Here is a 25608-nt window from a genome sequence, read left to right as displayed (position 1 = left end):
AGGGGTTTTGTGCCTCCGCAACTGGCTAGCTATCTTAGTTCTGTCTAAGGCCATCTCTGGAAGGGTTGTGGAGGATATGGCGCATTTTAACAGAATTACTATTTTGTCCATTTCATTTTGACTGGATTGCTTGCCAGCAAACTAGTTTCAGCTAATTACATTGCAGAGTGTTTTTCTACCTAACGTTGATAATATACGTCGCGCTGTTTAATTGATACGTTATTTATTTAGCTAACATTAGCTAGCCAAATAGCTAGTTAGCAATGATTGCATACCAGCTATCTACTACTAGTGTAGCTTGCTGGTCTAACTAACGTAAACTCAGCAAGCCAATCTTAATATCGGTCTCTCCGGTTTTATTACAACTTTTGCATTTGTTTGTCAACATCAGCGTGGCCAATTTTTATCAATTGTGCATTTTTGAGTGTTGTAGTAAACGCTAGTCTCCTGCTACCCAAGTTGTTCCTTAAATGTCGGAGAAAAGTTCGAACTCGTCGGGTTCTGATGAAGATGTGGATCCCGAATCTGGACAGCCTGTCGAACTCGGTGGTGTCCTAAGCAAGGTTAGTCGTACTCCCATGTCTCTTTTATTCATGTCTAATGGCTGATTCTCTCAAAACTTATCTTCTGTTCTTTGGCGTTCTCCAGGTATTCACAACCCATTGTGATTGTATACTTCCCTATGCTGGACAATGGTTGCGTTGATATTTTTTTTCCTATGTGTTGGATGTTGTTGATACTGATAAATCTCGGTTTTGCCATCTATATCAACCAACGGCTTCCACAAACTGCCCCAGCTATTATTCATGTAAAGACAACTGAGCCAAGATTCCGTGTGCGACAACAACAACCACATTGAAAATATTAATTGTCATCTTCTGTAGTGATTGTACACCGTAGGTTTGTAGGCTTGACTATGCACCTTCGTGTGTTGACAGTGGACAAACTATATTCACGGATGGCAGGACCGGTGGGTAGTGTTGAAGAACAACACTTTGAGTTACTATAAGTCCGAGGATGAGCGGGAGTACGGCTGCAGGGGCTCTCTGTGTCTCAGCAAGGCTATCATCACAGTAAGTATAAGGAAAGGTTAATTTCCTCTCAGGAAGAATCATTTATAACACATTGTAATGTCACTTATCACAAGATTTACCTACCTACATTTATCATACTAGGAAAAGTGAGTGCTCAAAGGAAATACATTCTCTTCCTTCAAACTTGGAAAGCGTAATTGGATATGCTCCTGTATTGTTGTCATTATTTGGGTCCATTTTTCTTAGCCCTGGTGAGCTAAACATTAACCAGTAATTAGGCTGTTAGTTCACAGCAGAGTATCGAGAGCATTATGGGGCAAGGTCATACTGTACTGACACTACAAGGAGCACCATTTGTAAATACTCATGTTTTATTAGACAACTGAAATGCTGATTCCATCTTGTAAGGAAATCTTCGGCCACATAGCCTACTCTTAGCCTTTCTATGCAATGCTTCTGTTTCCTGCCATTTGACACTATTCTCCACAAGCAGGCCTTTGGTATGTAATATTAGCTGAAATCCAACACGGTGGTTAAACATTGTCTTTTCTCTCAGAATGAACATGGTCCCATTAAACAGATGCAAAGGTCTTTTGACTGTTGGTTACTTACTGGTACTGGTACTGCCTGCCATGTGTTAGTATAGAGCCCTGAAACTCTACTCTGGACCTCAAAGTTGTTACATTATATATTTTTCCCTACAATCCTCTAATCATTAACTAATTTAGACATAGGACATCAGGTGGGTGAAATTAAAGATCAGGTAGAACAGAAAACCAGCTGGCTTTGGACCTCGTAGGGAAAGATTTTAAGACCCCTGATATAGAGTATGGTCTCCAGCTTAGGTGGCTGAAGTTTTTGCCTGTATGGCCTTCCTGCAATATGGCATGGTGTGGAGGTCCTGTATGTCAGGGCACTCGGCCCAGGGCCTTCCAATGGGGACTGCAGTTGCCATAGCAAGTGATTATGCAGCCTGGCAAGATTCTAAACAATATGTGCAGGAAATACAACAGTCAGTGGATTTTTCTTCAGGCCATGGTTTAACCTCAATCATACGTGGTGCTAACTGGGTTGTAACTAGGTTACAATTCAGATTATTTTCAGGGGGCCTGGTTACTATTTGTAGATTTCCTGCAGCTAGTTTGTTGTTTGTAAGACTCTGTTGACTAGTAACTGCTTGCCATGGTTACGGTTTAGAATAAGCGTTAGGATTAAGCAAAGAGCCATGGGCAGTGCTGTACCATAAATACGGTCACAAGGCAATGGCATGTTCATGATGCAGCACTGCCTCACATGCCTTACTGCCATTTTTCAACATTACTAACATATTTCTATACCGTTCATATTTTAATTGTTCTGGAAATAGCCTAGAAAATAATGGCTTGCGTGATATTTGATGGACTGGTTGGTGAACATTGTTAGTTGATCACACAGTCTCATCCCAAACACTTGTTTTTAAATGTCAAACTCATAGGTCGACAAGGTTTGGGAACATCAACGATACAAACATTGTTGGCTTGTGATGACCGACATTAAGTAAAAGTACTTAATTTCTGTTTAATTTTTTTGCTGGTGATGTAACTCTATGGAGACAGGTCCCAGGGGGTGGGCATTGCCCTCCTGCAACGTTAACAAACACAGAAAGGGCTCTTTATAAGGAATACATTCAAATCCAAGGAGAAGCTCTGGAATTTCTCGTGCACATGCTTAGATTCCTGAAGCCAGTAGTTGGGTGGGGTCGGGGGGGAGGGGTGAGGGGAGGGGTCAAAAGCAGCATCCAGTTTCCTGGGCTCATTCTTGTGTTTACGCTGTGTGAAGTACAGATCTGTTGAGTCGGCCCGTGGGTGGGTGACATGAGCCATACGCTGCTAATTACAGCCATGATGTTTATTGACTTCATTCTCTATATGGAAACCATGTGTTCGAGCCACATACCTCATTCAGTGCTGATGAAATAAGGCCAAGACAACACCCCAGTCAGCAGCATTGAGTATTGTGGCCTTGAGTTGATTCTGATAGTGATTTCTATTGATACGCTATCAGCCACAAGTTCATTTTAAAGTGCACCATTCACAAAGTTTAAGTTTCTGCTGTGGTGTTTAATGCCTCCTATACGAGCCTCGTCATGTTTCCGCTCACTTTCTGTTTCCCGGCAGCCTCATGAGTTTGACGAGTGCCGTTTTGACGTCAGTGTGAATGACAGCGTGTGGTACCTACGGGCCGAGGACCCAGAACACCGGCACCAGTGGATTGACTCCATCGAACTACACAAGGTAAGGCCTTTTCCTGTTTGACACGAAACGCTGGTACTCAAGAAGTATGTCCCTTGGCATGTGGGCTTGGGCCAGGGGTCTACAGCTCTTGAGTATCTCAGGTTAGTTTTGTGACACTAGGCCGGATCTCAGTTTGAACCTGTTTTGTTCTCTGACCGCGTCCTTACTTTCTTTGGTACTTCATGTAGGTGGTAGGCTAGAACACGGGGTAGAATAGAGTAGCCTAGTGGTTAAGTTATTACAGAACCAGAGCTGTCTGTGAGGAATTGTCCCCGGTCATAGAGTGCCACCTGCATTCGGTGGGAGGGACAACATCATGGAAGATGGTTGGGGGTCACAACCATTCTGGGAATATTGTGTGTTTGGGAGGGGAGGGAATTCAACGGGTTCTCTCTCTCGCCAGTGAGTCAGCAGCTGCAGGCTATTTGCACATCAACGGCGGGTGTGTCTGACGCCCGGGTGTGCGCGTGCTGGGGTCGATCTGCCTGTCCTAACACTAGCAGGGTTAGACACCCAGACGGACGATCAGGATGTTTGTCTGGTGTTCTGTTCAGCCATGCTCTCCACTCCATCAGACACAAGTGAATGAACCAAGAATGGATTCCATGTGATCTGGTCCAGGGAGCTACCTTTGGTCTGTTCATTTAAGGAGTGTGTCTCAAGTTGGAACGTAAATTTGTGTTGGTTCTGACTGTGGTGAAGTGGCAGTAACAGCTGTGCTTCAGTTTGTGGATGGATACATGAAGATACAGATTCATTGTTCCTTCAGTGATAAGTCATGAGGGCGCTGATATAGCAAAGCATTCTCAGACAATCACCCCTCACACTGTTCCTGCTAATGGGAGTTAGCAAGAGCCAAATGTGGTTCTTGACATCACAGATGTCCAGGGGTCTACAGAACATTCTGACCGTCGTCCAGGTTACCCAACTGCCAATTGTAACCACCCTTCTGACAGACTGCCGGCCACTGATGGAATACTGCAGCCATAATTAAATATTTATTTTGCTGTCAACATAAACGCAATACTACATAATGTCAAAGTGAAAAGCATTTTTAGAAATGTCAAGTCTTCATGGGTATACTTTGGTTTTACACACCTGGATTTTGGGGCAGTTTCTCCCATTCTTCCCTGTTGACTGTGATCTTCAGGTATCCATTCCAGACTTTTGCTGGATCAGGTGTTAGACAAAGACATTGCATTCAGGCCTAATAGTTTAATTTTGATCTTATCAGACCAGAGAATAATTGTCCTCATGCTCTCAGTCCTTTAAGTGCCGTTTGGCAAACTCCAGGTAGTATTTCATACGCCTTTTACTCAGGTATGGCTTACGTCTAGACACTGAGACAACGGCCTGATTGATGTGATAGAGATGGTTGTCCTTCTGGACAGTTTCTGGAGGGAAACGGTTGTTCTTTCATTGATTTAGCTGGTTTTTTCATAACCTTGACTCAAGTCTGTCCCTGTGATTTTCTGAGTCTTTTTGGAAATGGTGGCGTATTCTATGCTCCAACAAGAACTGCATGTCTTTACATAGATAGGTATGTGTATTCTAAATCATGTGCAATCAATAAAATGTGCCACAAATGGACCAGTCAAGTTGTCCAGTCTAAGACGATCGAAGGACGCAAGATGTATCTGAGCTCAATTTGTCATACCAATGGGTCTGAATACTTCAGTACATGATGAGAGATTTCAGTTTAACATTTTTACTAAATCGGCCCACAACGTGTTTTCTCTTTGTCATTATGGGTATACGGTGTAGATTGATTGCACGTCTAGAACAGAACCAAGTGTGGTAGTTTATTTTTCAAATGATGTTGGACAATATTACGCGTTTACTCTAGTTGGCTGTACATACACCAAACCCTGTGAGTAGGTCTCCAATTTAGTTCTTGCCCTTTTTTTCCATGACTGATGAAGACTCTTCCGGATGTCGGTCTTGTCCTACTGCATCGGGCGTTTTGAGAGCAAAAGGTTGAAAACGTGCACTGACCTGGTTGAATGGCTGTTTTTGTATACGCTTATTTTCTCTCAGCACTATTAGAAATGGTTTTGTATTTTGAGTGTAAAACTGTGCTGTAGAAAAACAGGCCCTAACCAGTGTGCGTGCATATGTGCATTTGCAACTGGCATTGGGTTACTTTTCATGTGAAGTGGCTTCGTGATGGTGCTTGTGGTATGAAGCTGTTAAGTGTGGGGGACTCCGGGGCTCCTGTTAAGTGTGGGGGACTCCGGGGCTCCTGTTAAGTGTGGGGGACTCCGGGGCTCCTGTTAAGTGTGGGGGACTCCGGGGCTCCTGTTAAGTGTGGGGGACTCCGGGACACCTGTTAAGTGTGGGGGACTCCGGGGCTCCTGTTAAGTGTGGGGGACTCCGGGGCTCCTGTTAAGTGTGGGGGACTCCGGGGCTCCTGTTAAGTGTGGGGGACTTGCGTTTGCGTGCGTGTTGTAATTGGTTCTGACAACAGTTGTCTGTTGCTTCTGAGGGAGCAGTGATACTCTGGGATGTCTCTAGCAGAAAGCTTGCATGGTATCTTGGGAGGTAATGTGCAGTGATTGAGGTTTTATCTTACATCATACTTTAAAATGCTGACGTTAATCACAATGAAATTATCGCGGAAACATTCTGTTAATAATCTCAGAAAAACTGTGTGAATAGGAGAATGTAGAGAGTATAGAGTTAAAACAGCCCGCCCTCCTCTAGACCAGTGCTTAGCCCAGGGCTGACCCACATAGCCTAACAAGCAGACTGAACAGAAGGACACATTCACAGTGGGAGATGAGGACCAAACAACAGTGTATGGCAGCTGGGGAAGGTGACTAGAGAAGCTGGACTTCCGGATGGATTCAGCTGTCTTCAACCCCACCCTGCTATGAATCTGCTTCGTACACACTCTCACACCCACACCCACACACTTTCGCTTGTTAGCTCACTCACCCAGCACTCCTCTATAAATCCTACCCACACCTCTTAGTCTTGCTTCACCTACTCTGTGACACACTCTCTCACTTCACACACACACACATAGGCGCTCGCCTTTCTGCAAAGATGGATGCTGCTCAGCAGTGCCGACTGCGGACCGCAGGAAGAGAGACTCATCCGTGTGTGTGGTTTGATAGTCCATAGTCAACGTGTGGGTGTTTCTGTGAGGGGAGGCAGAGCATTTCATCGAAGCACGGCTGGTCTCTCCTTCCTCGGTCGCCGCGTTCTCCTTCTCTGCCTGCTGATTTAGGAGAAAGCAAATCTTCTTGGGACCAACTGGCTATTTCCTTTGTTCCTGCTCCTCCTTTCATTGGGTTGCTGAGGTGAGCTCAGCTTAAATAGCTGGACTAAGGAGGAATGGGAGTGCTGTGGGAATAGCTGGACTAAGGAGGAGTGGGAGTGCTGTTGAATTGGCTGGACTATGGAGGAGTGGGAACGCTGTTGAATTGGCTGGACTATGGAGGAGTGGGAACACTGTTGAATTGGCTGGACTGAGGTGGTGTGGGAACGCTGTTGCATTGGCTGGACTGAGGAGGAGTGGGAACGATGTTGCATTGGCGGGACTGAGGAGGAGTGGGAACGCTGTTGATTCGGCTGGACTGAGGAGGAGTGGGAACGCTGTTGATTCGGCTGGACTGAGGAGGAGTGGGAACGCTGTTAAATCGGCTGGACTGAGGAGGAGTGGGAACGCTGTTGAATCGGCTGGACTGAGGAGGAGTGGGAACGCTGTTGAATCGGCTGGACTGAGGAGGAGTGGGAACGCTGTTGAATCGGCTGGACTGAGGAGGAGTGGGAACGCTGTTGAATCGGCTGGACTGAGGAGGAGTGGGAACGCTGTTGAATCGGCTGGACTGAGGAGGAGTGGGAACGCTGTTGAATCGGCTGGACTGAGGAGGAGTGGGAACGCTGTTGAATCGGCTGGACTGAGGAGGAGTGGGAACGCTGTTGAATCGGCTGGACTGAGGAGGAGTGGGAACGCTGTTGATTCGGCTGGACTGAGGAGGAGTGGGAACGCTGTTGATTCGGCTGGACTGAGGAGGAGTGGGAACGCTGTTGATTCGGCTGGACTGAGGAGGAGTGGGAACGCTGTTGATTCGGCTGGACTGAGGAGGAGTGGGAACGCTGTTGATTCGGCTGGACTGAGGAGGAGTGGGAACGCTGTTGATTCGGCTGGACTGAGGAGGAGTGGGAGGTGCAGCAGGCGGGGTCATGTGGAGGCCGTCTGGCAACAAGGACTACTGCAGCAGAAGTGTCCTTTTCTGCTTTTGCTGCGGGCCTGGGCGCATGGTGGGCTTTAGCATGATGAATAGCGTGTTTCCTGCAAAACGGGGCAGCAACATTTAGTCAATATAAATTCGTAATGTTGATACAAATAGTTAGCCACAAATGTATAGTTGGGTCTAAGCGAGGCTTTGAAAGATGGAGGACACTGCAGTGCTCAGCCCCATAATCCAGTCTAAAACAAGTGTCTGCTTTTCATAGAGCTCTGTATTAGTTTGACGTCATGCCCTAAGTTTCTTTTTAAATGTCTGTTGAGTTGTGCATTAATGATACGGTCACCGTAGCAACGCTCAAACTGGTGGCCTACTTGTGCTCTAAACCTCCAGGTCTAGTCACCCTCCAGGTCTAGTCACCCTGTGCTTGAGTCCATGTCCATTGCACATGTGAATCAGTGCGACTGCTCTGATATGCAGTGGGAGGAGCTAGCACCTAACAAAGTGATTCAGGGGGCCCCGGCTAATTAAGTAGACGGTATGGTAGCAACTAAAACACAATTACTTTCTCCTAACGTAACAGCATGGTTGGGTTAGGTAGTTGTTCTTTTTTTTAACATCATGATGATAATGGCACTGTTAGTTAAATGTTGTAAAGAATAACAATTCATTTTTGATTTGGTATTTCTATTGTTTTACGTTAAATGCTCCCTCCCCCACTTTAGTGACTACGTCTGTGAGTCTTATTGGGTAATTCTCTAAAAGCGTTGCATACTGGACATGTGGATCGATTTTTCGACCATTGCAAAACGCTTCAGATGTTCACTCCTATCAAAGGATATCCTCATGATTAGAAGGTTGATGAACTTCTGCTTATGTTAAAATAAGGATGCAGGTGACCAGAAGTTTGTCCATTTGAATCCGTTTTCTGTCTTTTGTGCAGGTGTTTTCTGGAACGTGGTTGTGTGGGTTTGTACTGTGTGTCAGCCAGGCTACCTTTTGCCCCCCACGGTCTTCATTTTACTGTAGACTCCATCTGAGACATGTCTTAGACGCTCTCTATTGTCCACTCACACTGTGTGACTGTATGTCAGTATGAGCAGGTGGGGTTAGAGAGGCTGTCTGGGGTCCATAAGTCTAGTTGTTCAAGTCCAGACATACAGACAAGCTCAGATAATGTGGAAGGCTCCTGCTCTCAGATGTATTTTCAGCTTGCCCTCGACCAAGGTAATTACCCCTAATATAGATCCTGGAGATTTCTACTGTGGCTGATTGACCTTGTGCTTCTCAACATAAATAGTCTGAATTGATTCCATAAAGATAAATTGAACTTGTTTATAAATCTGCGGCCCCAATTTAAAATTAATAATTTCCCCATTAACAATCATCCAAATTATTACATATATTTCATTTTTAACATCACATATCTGTATTAAAAAAAAATGCCGTAGTGAATGGTATCATCGGAATGCCTGTGGTTAGTATGTTTGGGTTAAATCATTTTTAGTTTTCTCTCTCAACGCTACTCCTCACAGGGTTTCCAGTCAGGACAGGAGGTGGCATGTTTCATCCTGACAACTGAGGAGGGTAACTGGTCTACTGGTTAGTGACAGTTGCAAATGGGACAAACTGGAAAAACTTGCGTTGTGATACAATATGCCTTGCCTGAGCTCCTATAGGCCTGTGCATGTCTAGGACCACGGGGTTAGCCACAGTCAGGGGGTCATGACTAACTACACAGACTCGCCTTCTAAGTGGACTGCATCTAAAGTATGTGTGAATGGAACGTGCAGTGGTTTGTGCCGTTTCAAAAACCGATTGTCAAATGTCAAGATATTCCATTGATTTCTGTTTTTCATCTAGTAGGATCTGCAGCCCAGTTTGAGGAAGATAATTGTCTTTACAGACTTACAAGTTTGACAGCCGGTAATTGAGACTAGCATGAAGGGATACGTCATACCAAAATTGGACTTGTGTGATTGAACGCTCATTCAGTCGCTCATTTTGAATAATAAGTGAGGCTGCTGCGGTGTATTGATGTTTCTTGGTTTACTGCCTTCAGTTTTTCCTGAACACTATGTTCTGAACAGAGTACTTGGTGAGCCGTGTGTTAACCCCACACCTTTCCACAGGCAGAGTCAGGGTATGGTTCAGAGTCCAGCCTGAGGCGTCATGGCTCCATGCTCTCTCTCACCTCTGCTGCCAGCGGCTTCTCTGCCACCTCCACCTCATCCTTCAAGGTAAACTGGCGCCACAACTCTCTGATTTTGCTGCTTTCAGAAAGATGCATCCCTGTGTTTCTTAACCTGGTTAATGGGGACCTGAAGGTGGTTCACTGCAGTTATTTGCCCCCCTAGCACTACTTATTGTACTAGATAATTAAGTTGTCGTCAAACCTTAAATGAGTGCAGTACATCTCACCTTCAGACCAGGTTTGGGATCTAGGTTGTGCAGTTAATTCCTAAATGGAAATGTCCCTGTTATTAAGTTAATGCTGTATGACCTCCCTTAGTTTTTGGTGCGTTATTGTTTAGTAACGTTCACATTTAACCATGAACCTGTGTGTTTGTGCTTGTGTGCGTGTTTGCGTGTGTGCGTGGTGTTGAATCAGAAGGGCCACAGTCTGCGGGAGAAGCTGGCGGAGATGGAGACATTCAGAGACATCCTGTGCAGACAGGTGGACACCCTGCAGAAGTACTTTGACGGCTGTGCAGACGGAGTCTCTAAGGACGAGTTCCAGAGGGACAGAGGTAAAGATATTAAATCAGCTGTTTCTACTATGGTGTGGATGCCAGAGCTCCCAAGGGCCTCACCAGGAACTACATCAATGATGGAGGCTTTAATTTTGTTTCCAGTGGTTGAGGAAGATGAAGATGACTTTCCCACCAGCACTCGGCCCGATGGGGACTGCCTTCACAACAACAATGGCAGCAAAGAGAAGTGTGAGTAGTTCTGTGTAATAACTACTTCACTACTACTAGTGTCTAATACGCCTAGTAGCTAGTAACGGAGTCTGCTACTTGTAGTAGTATCCCTGCTTTTGAACTTTAGGGAGGTGCTTGACCCCTAAAGCAAAATGTCTCCAGGTGGCTCTACTGTGGATCACCCTGTGCGCCTTCCAAAGTTTTGTTGTGTTGAAATATAACCAGTAACATGTTTTTTTCTGTTTCTTTGGACTTCATTTAATCTCTAGACAGCACAATTTAATGCAGAGGTGGTGTTTTTCTACATCTAACCGATTTTCTATATCGCCCTCTTTCATTTCTCTTTCTCCTTTCTCTCTACCTTTTACCTGTTTCCCTCTCAGTATTTCCTCCGGCCAGTCCTAAGGGCATGAATGGGATTGACTTTAAGGGCGAGGCCATCACGTTTAAGGCCACTACAGCAGGCATCCTGTCCACCCTCTCCCATTGTATTGAGCTCATGGTGAAGAGGGAAGATAGCTGGCAGAAAAGGCTGGACAAGGTATTTCACAGCCAATCACAAGTCTTCTTTAGCCAATGTCACTGGAGCTTTGGAAGCTACCAAAAGTGTCATTCCACTACTCAACTCCCGCCCAGGTTTTGGCATTGGCCTTTGTCGTGTTGCTCTTCCTGTCTGTTGTGTGTATTGTGTCACGGTGGTATCCAGTGCCTTTTAAGTGTGTTACTAGAGGTGACTGGATGATCTAATCCCTTTTCTTGCTCCGCCTTGATTGGCTTAGTTTCATTATGCTTCACTGGAAAGCGTCCACCTCAGGCAGGCAGGCTGTTGTGCAATAATAGTAAACCATTTTAAAGCATTCAAGTCTTCAGGGATTATCATGGCTCATTCTTTTAGGCCCCCTGTTCATTCTCTTAGGCCCTATTACTTTGGTAGATTGACATTTTGTTCTCTAAGCATTTTGGAATGAAGGCCACTCAAATTAAAATGACGTGTCTTTTTTGGGGGAGGGGAACTTGTGTTCATAAATGGTGCATACAAGATACATTGTAACAGAGCACTAAAAACAGTTCTAACCATTCTTTGTAACAACATGTTTCTTGAAGGTAAGGGTTAGGTTTAGGGTTAAGATTTCTGGTCCCCATGAGGATGGCTGTACAAACTTGTGTGTGTGTGTACACAAATTAAATAAATGCTTCAATAGTTAGTGTTGCAGGTGTCATTCAGGATTTGAATTTAAGATTTATAATGTTAATTTAGTATGTGTCAAAGGCTATTTGTTCTTAACATGTACTTTTTTGGTTAAAACGTGTTAAAATACTTGTTTTTATCTTCACTGCTCTGAAATTAGTTTGAAGTAACTGTCAGTCTCTTGATATTCACCTAGCGATACTCATGTCATTTACTCCCTGCCTGGTATCACAGACAAATGACAAAGCTCCACATCCTCACCCTGCTTAGCTGTTGAAAAACCTGTTCTTTCCTTTCAAGACTAGTTGCCTAGCCCAAAGAAGGCAGGAATAGGCTGCCGTTAGTTTAGTCTGATTGACACTAGCACAACTGGCTGGGCGTGTCTTGGAAGTCCACGGTAGATTACTGTGTATGGATCAGAAAGTGTCACAGGATGGGAAAGTAACACAGTAGTAGTAACAACATTAGTAGGATGACTGCTCAGACGTCCTGGTACCATCTGTCTTTCTGGAGGCCATCGCTTAACTGTGGGGCAGACCCACTGAAACACAACAACCAGGGATGGATCCCATTACAGACATGCACTCCCTTATTTACAGTAGGTATAGGTTCAGATCTATGCTATGGCTAATTTATAGTAGGTATAGGTTCAGATCTATGCTATGGCTAATTTATAGTAGGTATAGGTTCAGATCTATGCTATGGCTAATGTATAGTAGGTATAGGTTCAGATCTATGCTATGGCTAATTTATAGTAGGTATAGGTTCAGATCTATGCTATGGCTAATTTATAGTAGGTATAGGTTCAGATCTATGCTATGGCTAATGTATAGTAGGTATAGGTTCAGATCTATGCTATGGCTAATTTATAGTAGGTATAGGTTCAGATCTATGCTATGGCTAATTTATAGTAGGTATAGGTTCAGATCTATGCTATGGCTAATTTATAGTAGGTATAGGTTCAGATCTATGCTATGGCTAATTTATAGTAGGTATAGGTTCAGATCTATGCTATGGCTAATTTATAGTAGGTATAGGTTCAGATCTATGCTATGGCTAATGTATAGTAGGTATAGGTTCAGCTCTATGCTATGGCTAATGTATAGTAGGTATAGGTTCAGATCTATGCTAGGGCAGCTTTCAACAAGCTCAACCTTTATTTTCTTGTATTTGGCCATGTCTTTAGATCATTGCAATAGCCCCTGATTGGCGAATGTGTTTGATTATAGGGTTTCTTTACTAGTTTGATTGCAATGTGTATAGACAATGGAATTGGTTGGTCAAAAGATGTGCTGTGTTCTCTATGTACTTGGTCTTGTAAATTGGACTGGCGCTATGGTGGTGAGATGTAGCTGCGTCTTTCAGTAGTTCAGTCAGGTTGGATTGTGTAGCAGTTTATTTTTAATCCTGTGTATCAGTTACTCTGCTTGTTGTAGTAAGTACAGAGTGCCTGTTGTCTAAACTGTTATTTGAAGTTTTTAATTTTTAAAGCAGTGCTTTGCTTTCACTCCACCCTGCCAGTGAGTTAGGCCAAGCCCTCAGACCAGTTGGCCAGGTTCAGTGCACCTTACTGAGGCATTGCAAGTCATGCTAGTGTCTGGGGTTACCAGAGAAAAGACATCTTAGTTAGTCTTGACTCTGTTTATTTGCTTCTGGTGGAATATGACACTGGAGGTTGGCTAGGTGACACTTGCAGCGCTGTACTGTTTGTCTCATATTGTTCTTAGCATACGGAGATGTCTAGTGAAAGGACATAGACGATTTGTTGACAGGACATCACAATGCAGACTGCCAACACTGAATCAATGAAAACATCTACCATTTCCCTGCTCCCTTTTTCTTGTTGGACGTGGGTCAATTAAGGCTGGGTTTCCCAATCATTGGTCGGACAGGTTGCTACTGGGTTTCTGGGGCTTGACAAACACGTTTCTTTTACTAATGAGCAGAATGGTAATAAGTTGACATGGCTCAGTCCAGTCTCTGTACTAGTAGTGGATATATATATATATATATATATATATATATATATATATATATATATATATATATATATGTGTGTGTATATATAAAAAACAGGTTTCTTAAATTTTTATGCTATTTGAGATTATCATTGCATACTGAACTAGTTTACAAATGTAATAATTGAGTGTGAGTACATGGCCCTGGTAAACTCTCCGACCCACACTGACTGCTTGGGATTCATTGGTTGTGATGTCATACTTTCCATGGTTATTTAGAATGTTAATTCAAATGATTCTACCTGATGTGGCCAATGAGTTGATTTCAACAGTTCACACAACACATTAATGGGAACACGTTTTGCTTTGCTCCTATGATACTCCTATGATACTCCTATGATACTCCTATGATACTCCTATGATCAGGGACACACACATTGGTGATTCTAAATCACACACAACAACTCGCCAGATATTGTCCCCGGAGTGGATTTTCAGGGTTATGTGCCAGCCTGATAACTCGCTCCATGTGCTTTCTTTATCCAGGAGCTGGAGAAGAGGCGGAGGGTGGAGGATGCTTATAAGTCTGCCTTGAGTGAACTGAAAAAGAAATCTCAGTACGGAGGCCCTGACTACGAGGTGAATACGTTCACAGCACTCTGACCCTTTGATCTTCAGGAAAGATCCAGATTTATACCCTTTTCACTGTAGATTCTTTACCATTAGAGGACATTGCAGCTCATGGCTATGCCACTGTAATGGATGTTGTGGGTCTGTAACAGTCACATTGTAATGCATTGATTCCTGTGGTATTCTGTACAGTTGGTTACTAGATGCTACATCCTGACCTGGAAGCAGGACTGTGTTAATGTGTTGTTCTTTGGTGTGGGGGTTGTCTTTTCCAGGAGGGTCCTAATAGTCTAATCAATGAGGATGAGTTCTTTGATGCAGTAGAAGCCGCTTTGGACCGACAGGACAAGATAGAGGAGCAGGTATGTTAAAGACTGTAGAACCAACGTTGGACATCCCGGTATTAGACACTGATGACTGGAACGGGACTGTAGAACCAACGTTGGACATCCCGGTATTAGACACTGATGACTGGAACGGGACTGTAGAACCAACGTTGGACATCCCGGTATTAGACAGTGATGACTGGAACGGGACCGTAGAACCAACGTTGGACATCCCGGTATTAGACAGTGATGACTGGAACGGGACTGTAGAACCAACGTTGGACATCCCGGTATTAGACAGTGATGACTGGAACGGGACCGTAGAACCAACGTTGGACATCCCGGTATTAGACAGTGATGACTGGAACGGGACCGTAGAACCAATGTTGGACATCCCGGTATTAGACAGTGATGACTGGAACGGGACCGTAGAACCAACGTTGGACATCCCGGTATTAGACAGTGATGACTGGAACGGGACCGTAGAACCAACGTTGGACATCCCGGTATTAGACAGTGATGACTGGAACGGGACCGTAGAACCAACGTTGGACATCCCGGTATTAGACAGTGATGACTGGAACGGGACCGTAGAACCAACGTTGGACATCCCGGTATTAGACAGTGATGACTGGAACGGGACCGTAGAACCAACGTTGGACATCCCGGTATTAGACAGTGATGACTGGAACGGGACCGTAGAACCAACGTTGGACATCCCGGTATTAGACAGTGATGACTGGTGTGCTTGTCTTTCTCTGTAGTGTCAGTCAGAGAAGGTGAGGACACCCAGACTGACCACGGTCCCCCTTGGCGACGCGTACTCCACCATTGGAACACACCGCTTTGCCAAACAGGTACGTACACACACACACACACACACACACACACGGTTTAACTGAATGAGTGTCACTGACACAAACATGCAACGTATCATAACTGCCAAAGGAGTTCAGCTGGTTTCTCATCCTTCCTGTCACTGTGAAGACATTGTGACAAGCCTGCCAAAACCCTGCATTCCTATGCTATCCCAGCTGTAGGCTTCATGAAGAAACTCCTCTGATTATGTGCCTGGATGATGCTTTGATTATTTCTCACTTGTGGCTGCTCCTTTCAGTTTCATCAGTGTGTGTTAGTGTGAGGTAGATTTATGGGGCTGTTATGACCCCATGTGCAGTGAAGGGTATCATCCCGCTGTTTCGTGTGAGGTGTCATCCCTGGTTGTTTTTTCTTCCCTGTCCCTCCATCCTTTGTCTCTCCTGCCACTCTGTGCCACTCCATCCTCTCTGTCTCTGCTGTGTAGCCCCATAGCCACTCTTCCTCCCTTTCCTCTGTTCAACTAGTCAGTGCCTCAGATGATGTTCACAGATTCAGCCTGCAGGTATGTGTTTACCACCAGTAGATCGCCCCCTGCCTGATGGGAATGTACATTGCTGGCTGTGAGTGCCTGCATGTGAAGAACTAGGAACACAACTGCTTAGTTTCAGCACTGACTTCAACCCGTTGTCTCTTTCCATGTCTTTCTGGAACACATGCCTCCAAGACCTCTAACCTTGTCCAGGGCTTCCCTACATTTTGTATTTTTTGTATTCCTTTCAAGTTTAATGCAATTGGTAATGTTTTATAAATAAATAATTGAAATCATGACAGGTTGTGTTGGAAACAGGACATGCCTTAAATTACATCATTGTGCACCAAGTCAGTTTTTCACGTGCATTTTAAAATCTGCCATCAGTTGGATTTAAACCTAACTAGCGAGCCACATAGTACACTATGTGACGTCGATTGAATTGTCCAACACGATGCATGTAGCTATAGGAAGAACATGTTCTCCAGTAAGTAACATGTCATTCCAACCCATTCTTCTGTTTGGTCAGTGCTGATCTCAGCAGATGCTGCAAAGCATGGATTGTTTTCTGTTAAACCTTCTTCCCTCCTCCTTCCATCCCTGTTTCTCTGCATGACCAGGCATGGACCCAGCAATGTGATTCGCACATCTAAGTGTGTTTCCTTCCAAGTCAAAACAGCAGCTGCAGAATACTTAAACTGTTTTATTTTTTTAACCACTTACGCTGCACTTTAGTACACTAAATACTATTAAAATAGTATTTAAATACTATTAAGTGGTTTAAAATTGACCTGCTTTTTACATGATTGGAAATAGCATTTTAGTACACTGAAAGGATACTCCTAACTGTTGGCATGCTAATGTAGGAGATATGTAGGTCCATTTTAACCCTCTGAAGTATTCTTATTGCTATTTAAATAGTAATTAAATACTATTTTAATACTATTTAGTGTACTAAAGTACAACATAATACACTAAGTAGACTGCTGTTTCGCCTTGTGTCTTAGTGTCTCCTCCCTCAGGTACTGTCTGTGTTTCTTTAAACAGCATGTAGTTCAGACAGACGGCCTCGCTACAGTCATGTCTGACGCCTGCCTGATTCATGTCTGTGTTTTAGGTGGAGGAGATGGTCCAGAATCACATGACCTACTCCCTGCAGGACATGGGTGGCGATGCCAACTGGCAACTGGTGGTGGAGGAGGGTGAGATGAAGGTGAGATGGGCCTTGCCAACATGAGATCAACAAGGAGTTGTTTTGTCTTGCGTCCTTTTAAAAAAAATTCCATTCCCAGCTTGGAGCAGAGACTCCTCTATTGGCCACTATTTAATTGGATATTTACCATTTAATTTAATTTATATTGAGGTTGGTTCATTTCCCATTCATTGTGGGCTCTGTCTGTCAAGTTGCCTAAGGGTGCATTTGTCCATGTGTCTGGTTAATTATAGTTAGCTTATAGTGTTTTATGAGTAACTTACCACTTACTGCCCAGATAAAAAGCGTCAAACACTGATACAGTACATGTGATGTTGAATTCAAATGGGAAGGGAAAAGTCCAAGGGAGGATACTTATGCAATCCACTGTAAATGGTGTGGAGCTGACTGAATGAAATGGATCTCCTATAACCACAGTTGTATCACAGTGTAACAAGTTAAGCAAAACGCATCATTTCTATTTTACTAGGACATCAAAGTCAGTCTGGTAAAGCCAGTGTCTCGTCCGTGTGTCTTATCATATCCCATGACTCACATTCATTTGGCGTCCTCATTTCCATACTGGTAGGTGTGGTTTCTGATGCTTGTATGCAAGTAACTAATGAAAAGTTCCTTTCCGCAGGAATATGTTGTGTAGAGGAAGCCTTAGTCTAATAGTGTATATTTTCATAAGTTCTGAATGGGCAGTTCCCCTTTTTGCTCCGTAGGTAAGAACTTAGGAAGGTTAAAGACAATGGGCATAAGATGGGTCCAGTATAACTACTGTAAGTGTGTATGGGTACAACAGGGGTCCAGTATAACTACTGTAAGTGTGTATGGGTACAACAGGGGTCCAGTATAACTACTGTAAGTGTGTATGGGTACAACAGGGGTCCAGTATAACTACTGTAAGTGTGTATGGGTACAACAGGGGTCCAGTATAACTACTGTAAGTGTGTATGGGTACAACAGGGGTCCAGTATAACTACTGTAAGTGTGTATGGGTACAACAGGGGTCCAGTATAACTACTGTAAGTGTGTATGGGTACAACAGGGGTCCAGTATAACTACTGTAAGTGTGTATGGGTACAACAGGGGTCCAGTATAACTACTGTAAGTGTGTATGGGTACAACAGGGGTCCAGTATAACTACTGTAAGTGTGTATGGGTACAACAGGGGTCCAGTATAACTACTGTAAGTGTGTATGGGTACAACAGGGGTCCAGTATAACTACTGTAAGTGTGTATGGGTACAACAGGGGTCCAGTATAACTACTGTAAGTGTGTATGGGTACAACAGGGGTCCAGTATAACTACTGTAAGTGTGTATGGGTACAACAGGGGTCCAGTGTAACTACTGTAAGTGTGTATGGGTTCAACAGGGGTCCAGTGTAACTACTGTAAGTGTGTATGGGTACAACAGGGGTCCAGTATAACTACTGTAAGTGTGTATGGGTACAACAGGGGTCCAGTATAACTACTGTAAGTGTGTATGGGTTCAACAGGGGTCCAGTATAACTACTGTAAGTGTGAATGGGTACAACAGGGGTCCACTATAACTACTGTAAATGTGTTGCTTTCTCAGGTATACCGGAGAGAGGTGGAAGAGAATGGCATCGTTCTAGACCCTCTGAAAGCCACACATGCAGTGAAGGGTGTGACTGGACATGAGTTGTGCCACTACTTCTGGGACACGGACGTACGCAACGACTGGGAGAGTGAGTATCTTCATCCCATCCTCATCCCCGGCTGTCTTCTTAGATGAGTTTCATTTCATTTTGTTGAATTGAGCTTCTGTTGATTTTTCGTTGTCCTCACTTGTGTTTTACTTCCAGCCACCATTGAAAACTTTAACGTGGTGGAAACCCTCTCAGAAAGTGCTGTTATAGTCTACCAGACACACAAGGTAAAACATCTGGAGGACCTCAGGCTCATCATAGTCTGTTCTCATATAGACTGGGATGTCTTGGGCCACGTCATAATTGACTGACAGCCAGTGGTTTTGTTTCAGAGAGTATGGCCTGCCTCTCAGAGGGATGTCCTCTACCTATCGGCTATCAGGAAAATCCTGGCGACCAATGAGAACGACCCAGACACATGGCTGGTCTGCAACTTCTCTGTGGATCACGAGAAAGCCCAGGTTGGTTTCACAGACACGATGAAGGGATCTTGTCGTAACTGCATGTAGGTCTTAGACACATGAGACACAAATACAGGTTGAAAATGGTAAGTGCCTAAATGGGAGCTTAGTGGGTGTGATGTACTCTGCTATACATGAAGGCTTTGGTCCTGCGCTTCACAGAGCTGTATGTGTTCTGTCCCACAGCCATGTAGGATTGAACAGCTAGTTGTAATCTCTTTTGGATCATTTCCTTTATGGTACATCAGTCCTGTCACTGCAACAATGTAGGCTATGGAGTCATTGTCATTCTTAAACCAGTAGCAAATGATCACACCATTGCAGCACATCCTATAAGGTTGTTTATTTAGTTTTTTCATTATTAAAGAGCAAAAATTATTTTGGAAAAATAATAGAATTAAATGTGTACCCTATGTAACACAAAGGATACAGGGCAACAAAAAGAGGAAATCCTTCACTGTCCCAATAATTAGGACGGTTATTGGTTTGATGCCTATCGTGGAAATAAGTGACTGCTGTTGACTTTGAAGTGTTACTAGGCTTGCCTATATTGCACAATGGACATCAGGGTTCAATGAAAATAGATTTTGTGTCTAAGGCTTCTGTAACGTTCCCTCCTTTTCTTCCTATAGCCCTCCAACCGTTGTGTCCGTGCCAAAATCAACGTGGCTATGATATGCCAGACGCTGGTGAGCCCTCCAGAGGGAGACAAAGAAATCAGCCGGGACAATGTCCTCTGTAAGATCACCTACGTGGCCAATGGTAAATCAACCAGCTCAATAGCTTCTGCATGAACCCTCATGGTTGTCATGTAAGCCAAGTTTCCAACGTTGCTTGACCTTGTTTAAATGGGAACAAACTTAGCCACCCAGCTTTATGGTAGAAGCTGAAAGTTACATGTTGAGTTATGGTGTTGAATAATGACTATTGCACCATGTTGACAATCGTTTTGTATGTGTTGACTGTGTTGGCTGTCGTGTTGTATGTGCGTTTGTGTTGACTGTGTTGGCTGTCGTTTTGTATGTGCGTGTGTATTGACTGTGTTGGCTGTCGAGTTGTACGTGCGTGTGTATTGACTGTGTTGGCTGTCGTGTTGTACGTGCGTGTGTGTTGACTGTGTTGGCTGTCGTGTTGTACGTGCGTGTGTGTTGACTGTGTTGGCTGTCGTGTTGTACGTGCGTGTGTGTTGACTGTGTTGGCTGTCGTGTTGAACGTGCGTGTGTGTTGACTGTGTTGGCTGTCGTGTTGTACGTGCGTGTGTGTTGACTGTGTTGGCTGTCGTGTTGTATGTGCGTTTGTGTTGACTGTGTTGGCTGTCGTTTTGTATGTGCGTGTGTATTGACTGTGTTGGCTGTCGAGTTGTACGTGCGTGTGTATTGACTGTGTTGGCTGTCGTGTTGTACGTGCGTGTGTGTTGACTGTGTTGGCTGTCGTGTTGTACGTGCGTGTGTGTTGACTGTGTTGGCTGTCGTGTTGTACGTGCGTGTGTGTTGACTGTGTTGGCTGTCGTGTTGAACGTGCGTGTGTGTTGACTGTGTTGGCTGTCGTGTTGTACGTGCGTGTGTGTTGACTGTGTTGGCTGTCGTGTTGTATGTGCGTGTGTGTTGACTGTGTTGGCTGTCGTGTTGTATGTGCGTTTGTGTTGACTGTGTTGGCTGTCGTTTTGTACGTGCGTGTGTATTGACTGTGTTGGCTGTCGAGTTGTACGTGCGTGTGTATTGACTGTGTTGGCTGTCGTGTTGTACGTGCGTGTGTGTTGACTGTGTTGGCTGTCGTGTTGTACGTGCGTGTGTGTTGACTGTGTTGGCTGTCGTGTTGTACGTGCGTGTGTGTTGACTGTGTTGGCTGTCGTGTTGAACGTGCGTGTGTGTTGACTGTGTTGGCTGTCGTGTTGTACGTGCGTGTGTGTTGACTGTGTTGGCTGTCGTGTTGTATGTGCGTGTGTGTTGACTGTGTTGGCTGTCGTGTTGTATGTGCGTGTGTGTTGACTGTGTTGGCTGTCGTGTTGTATGTGCGTGTGTGTTGACTGTGTTGGCTGTCGTGTTGAACGTGCGTGTGTGTTGACTGTGTTGGCTGTCGTGTTGTACGTGCGTGTGTGTTGACTGTGTTGGCTGTCGTGTTGTACGTGCGTGTGTGTTGACTGTGTTGGCTGTCGTGTTGTACGTGCGTGTGTGTTGACTGTGTTGGCTGTCGTGTTGTATGTGCGTGTGTGTTGACTGTGTTGGCTGTCGTGTTGTATGTGCGTGTGTGTTGACTGTGTTGGCTGTCGTGTTGTATGTGCGTGTGTGTTGACTGTGTTGGCTGTCGTGTTGTACGTGGGTGTGTGTTGACTGTGTTGGCTGTCGTTTTGTACGTGGGTGTGTGTTGACTGTGTTGGCTGTCGTTTTGTACGTGCGTGTGTGTTGACTGTGTTGGCTGTCGTGTTGTACGTGCGTGTGTGTTGACTGTGTTGGCTGTCGTGTTGTACGTGCGTTTGTGTTGACTGTGTTGGCTGTCGTGTTGTACGTGCGTTTGTGTTGACTGTGTTGGCTGTCGTGTTGTACGTGCGTTTGTGTTGACTGTGTTGGCTGTCGTGTTGTACGTGCGTGTGTATTGACTGTGTTGGCTGTCGTGTTGAACGTGCGTGTGTGTTGACTGTGTTGGCTGTCGTGTTGTACGTGCGTGTGTGTTGACTGTGTTGGCTGTCGTGTTGTACGTGCGTGTGTGTTGACTGTGTTGGCTGTCGAGTTGTACGTGCGTGCGTGTTGACTGTGTTGGCTGTCGTGTTAGTACGTGCGTGCGTGTTGACTGTGTTGGCTGTCGTGTTAGTACGTGCGTGCGTGTTGACTGTGTTGGCTGTCGTGTTGTACGTGCGTGTGTGTTGACTGTGTTGGCTGTCGTGTTGTACGTGCGTGTGTGTTGACTGTGTTGGCTGTCGTGTTGTACGTGCGTGTGTGTTGACTGTGTTGGCTGTCGTGTTGTACGTGCGTGTGTGTTGACTGTGTTGGCTGTCGTGTTGTATGTGCGTGTGTGTTGACTGTGTTGGCTGTCGTGTTGTATGTGCGTGTGTGTTGACTGTGTTGGCTGTCGTGTTGTATGTGCGTGTGTGTTGACTGTGTTGGCTGTCGTGTTGTATGTGCGTGTGTGTTGACTGTGTTGGCTGTCGTGTTGTATGTGCGTGTGTGTTGACTGTGTTGGCTGTCGTGTTGTATGTGCGTGTGTGTTGACTGTGTTGGCTGTCGTGTTGTATGTGGGTGTGTGTTGACTGTGTTGGCTGTCGTGTTGTATGTGGGTGTGTGTTGACTGTGTTGGCTGTCGTGTTGTATGTGCGTGTGTGTTGACTGTGTTGATTTTTCTCTAGTGAACCCTGGAGGCTGGGCTCCTGCCTCGGTTCTCAGAGCTGTGGCGAAGAGAGAGTATCCAAAGTTCCTCAAACGCTTTACAAGCTATGTCCAGGAGAAGACCAGCGGAAAACCCATCCTCTTTTAACTCTTAGAGGTAATACACCTAGCCACTGTAACACGGCTAACATTCTCATCAACCTATTAGACCTCACAGGTAACAATCTCATCAGCCTATTAGACCTCACGGGTAACAATCTCATCAACCTATTGGACCTCACGGGTAACAATCTCATCAGCCTATTAGACCTCACGGGTAACAATCTCATCAACCTATTGGACCTCACGGCTAACAATCTCATCAACCTATTAGACCTCACAGGGAACTAATTGAAGATTCATTCTGGGATTTTTAGCCACTGGTCGTAAAAGTGGTGTTGCGGAGCGAAGAGAGTCCCCAGAAAGTGTGCTGTTTCATGCATGTGCCGATTTGTTCCCTGTGTCATCAAAACCACCTGTTTTAAACTTGGAATTTCATGACTGACTTATAATACGGATTGTACTTATAGATTCTACATATTACACATTCAGACCAAAATGGTAGGTTTAAAAAGTCCAAGACTGAATCTTTGATTAGCTTAACTTGTGCAACTACCAATTTCCCATGGTTTTGCGCTGCGACCAAACGCTTCTTGTAGTTGTTTCAGTCTCTCACATCACTTAGCTTGGTATATATTGTGTTATCAGCATCCCTGACCTGGCTCAATTTGCATGTACAAGATTCAAAGGAGTGTATGTGTTTTCAGTTAAGTCTAGTGGAAGCATGAGCACAGGCCAGCGTTATACATCCCTGAAGTGCCATAAAGGAAAAGTGGTACAGCTGAACTGAAAATCTAGTTGTCTGTAGCCAGAGGTCATGCAGCACTATAACATATTCATGTTTATATAATTACATGTTAAAAACTAAAGGATGGTTTTATAATGTTGGCCATTAACTACCACAACAACATGCAGATGATTAGGATGTTATTTCTGTCAGATTCATGCTAGCCCACTTGATGAGGAGCCTAGTTGTACAGAGAACAACTAGTGTTGTAATTATTAGAGGAATATCAGGGACAGGATGTTGTGTAGCACATGCAGTGACTATATAGGAAGAAATGGAACTGGTGTCCAGGGCGCGGAGCAAACAGAAGGCTTAAGGCACTATGTGTAACGATGCTTGGTGTGGTAATGTTACAACAATACCCTGAAGACAAGCCAATGGACTGAAACCATACTGATTATTTCCCTTGTTTCTGCACCTATTGCAGCCCTGAATAGTTTGCATCTCTACATAGACATCCAACATTTACACATTTGAATATGGTTCCACTCAAAAACAGAATCCAACAGTCTTGTGGTTATTAAGGTGGAATGGAAACGCAGTCATTGTCCACCATGTTTGAGTTTTGTGTTTTTACTTCCTCTTCTCACAGGTGTTGGGAGGCAAAAATACCTTTTTGTCCTGAAGAGACATGGCTACATTTCCCAAGGGGCTACAAACTACATTACCCATGATACCACCATCCAGAATGTTCCAGATGAAATGTGTTGACTGGTTTATTCAATTTGTAGTTACCTGAGCCCCAGAAATGAAGGTCGTCCAGCTGTCCATGGATATGGATTTGTATATACGTTTAAAAATGTCTATGGCGATTTTTGAATCGACAGAACCAACTCTGCTTTTTGTAAATTGTTTTGTACATTTCCAATTATTACATTATTTTTGACTATACTTGTTTGTTAGCTTTAACAGTCATCATCAAAGCTTCTTTTCATGCTGCTAATTTTGCTAGGAAAAAGAAAGAAGCATACAGTGGCGTAGTGAGAATGGCTACCTTCCTCTGGTCTAGTCCCTCTAGTGACGACCGGGATGATGGTCTGAGGGGGGGGGGGGGGAGCTTTGTACACTCCCTTAGGCTAAAATCTCTAGATTTGTAGATCAATATAGCTGTAAAGAAGCACTATGGATGTATTGTACAGAGACAGAATTAATTTACCAGTGTATGTAATGTGAATTGATTGTTAATGGCTTGAAAGAAAAAACTAATGGGATTGGTGAACTGGAAGAGAAAACTTGTCTCTATTTTTCTAAGTAATCTTTATGATGACAACGAAGAATTGACAGTATGGATGGCTGAGATTGTTGAATGTGACCCATAAACACTGGTATCAAATGTTTGTCTCTACTGTTTGTCCCCACCTCATCTTATGTCCAATTAACATACAAGCTATATTGCTAGTTTACAGTTTAGCACAGCTTTGGATGTTCAAATGGAACCCCTTTGTGGCTTAAAAGGCTTATAGGATAGAGGGGTTGTTTGGATCACATGACCTTTCACATACCAACACATCTCCCCGTCTTTGAACTTTTCGTAATGCCTTGGAGCCAAGGACCCACCTACTGAGCCCTGAGAGGCTTCATTCTACTACAGTATCACAGGACCAGTGGTGCAGTTAGAATCTCACTACACTGGTTGTCCACATGTCACAAGGTTTTGTTACCTCAATTTTATTTGTTTGTTTTTTGATTTCGTTTAAACTTGTGATTTTTCAATGAACATGTCGCTAAGGCTGAGGTTAGAATCCACTTTTCAGCCTAAAGGGATCATAGTTCACAGAATCCAATCTGAAGAATGCATTTAGCAATTTTTAATTGTCTTTAAGGAATGGACACGCTTTGTATATTTAAGTTATACGTCTAAAGTGTTATCATTTGCACTAAATGTAATGCAATTGGGCAATGTTCTGTAAATTAAAATTGTTACACTACAGAAATGAGATGACTTTGTACTGTGTCATGACAGTAGCTATAACCACAGCCTGTGTGGTTGTTTCCCTCTGGATCCTCCTTTCAGACAGCTGTCTTAAACACCCCTTCTAAGTGAAACATGGCAATTGTTTTTATTTCAGCAGTTTTTTTTATTTTAGGAGTCTCTTCTATATATATATATATATAAATACACATTGTCTTTACATTCAGTGATTAAAATATTTATCTTCAGCAAACAGTATATTTATTGAGATTCATGTAAT

At 44.1% G+C, this 25608-nt stretch overlaps 1 protein-coding gene across 4 annotated transcripts; it reads left to right on the top strand.

The window, feature by feature from the left end:
• Positions 1-20: 20 nt before the first annotated feature.
• Positions 21-25353, top strand: cert1 (ceramide transporter 1). Of its 4 annotated transcripts, none has more exons than XM_010876468.4 (18): positions 21-563; positions 939-1073; positions 3191-3307; positions 9636-9743; positions 10118-10253; positions 10359-10445; positions 10811-10968; positions 14121-14213; positions 14480-14566; positions 15295-15387; positions 15834-15911; positions 16996-17091; positions 18656-18788; positions 18906-18976; positions 19082-19210; positions 19843-19972; positions 22551-22687; positions 24009-25353. In XM_010876468.4, exons 1-17 carry the CDS (start codon positions 471-473, stop codon positions 22676-22678), a joined length of 1872 nt encoding a protein of 623 aa, XP_010874770.2. In that variant the 5' UTR covers positions 21-470; the 3' UTR covers positions 22679-22687; positions 24009-25353. The 4 variants fall into 4 exon arrangements, with proteins under 4 accessions (XP_010874770.2, XP_010874769.2, XP_010874771.2 ...); XM_010876467.4 differs by having other exon boundaries at positions 10115-10253; XM_010876469.4 differs by lacking the exon at positions 15834-15911 and having other exon boundaries at positions 22-563; positions 10115-10253.
• Positions 25354-25608: the final 255 nt, after the last annotated feature.

Source organism: Esox lucius, chromosome 13, assembly GCF_011004845.1.
Source record: "Esox lucius isolate fEsoLuc1 chromosome 13, fEsoLuc1.pri, whole genome shotgun sequence".
Taxonomy (NCBI): Eukaryota; Metazoa; Chordata; class Actinopteri; order Esociformes; family Esocidae; genus Esox; species Esox lucius.
This window is presented reverse-complemented; position numbering and strand designations above follow the sequence as displayed.

Excerpts from the sequence above, each read along its gene's own strand:
- cert1 (XM_010876467.4), top strand. The coding sequence starts at position 471 with ATGTCGGAGAAAAGTTCGAACTCGTCGGGTTCTGATGAAGATGTGGAT. Across the intron at positions 10,969-14,120 it reads GGCAGAAAAGGCTGGACAAG|GAGCTGGAGAAGAGGCGGAG; the intron begins GTATTTCACAGC and ends TTCTTTATCCAG. Across the intron at positions 15,388-15,833 it reads CACACCGCTTTGCCAAACAG|CCCCATAGCCACTCTTCCTC; the intron begins GTACGTACACAC and ends TCTGCTGTGTAG.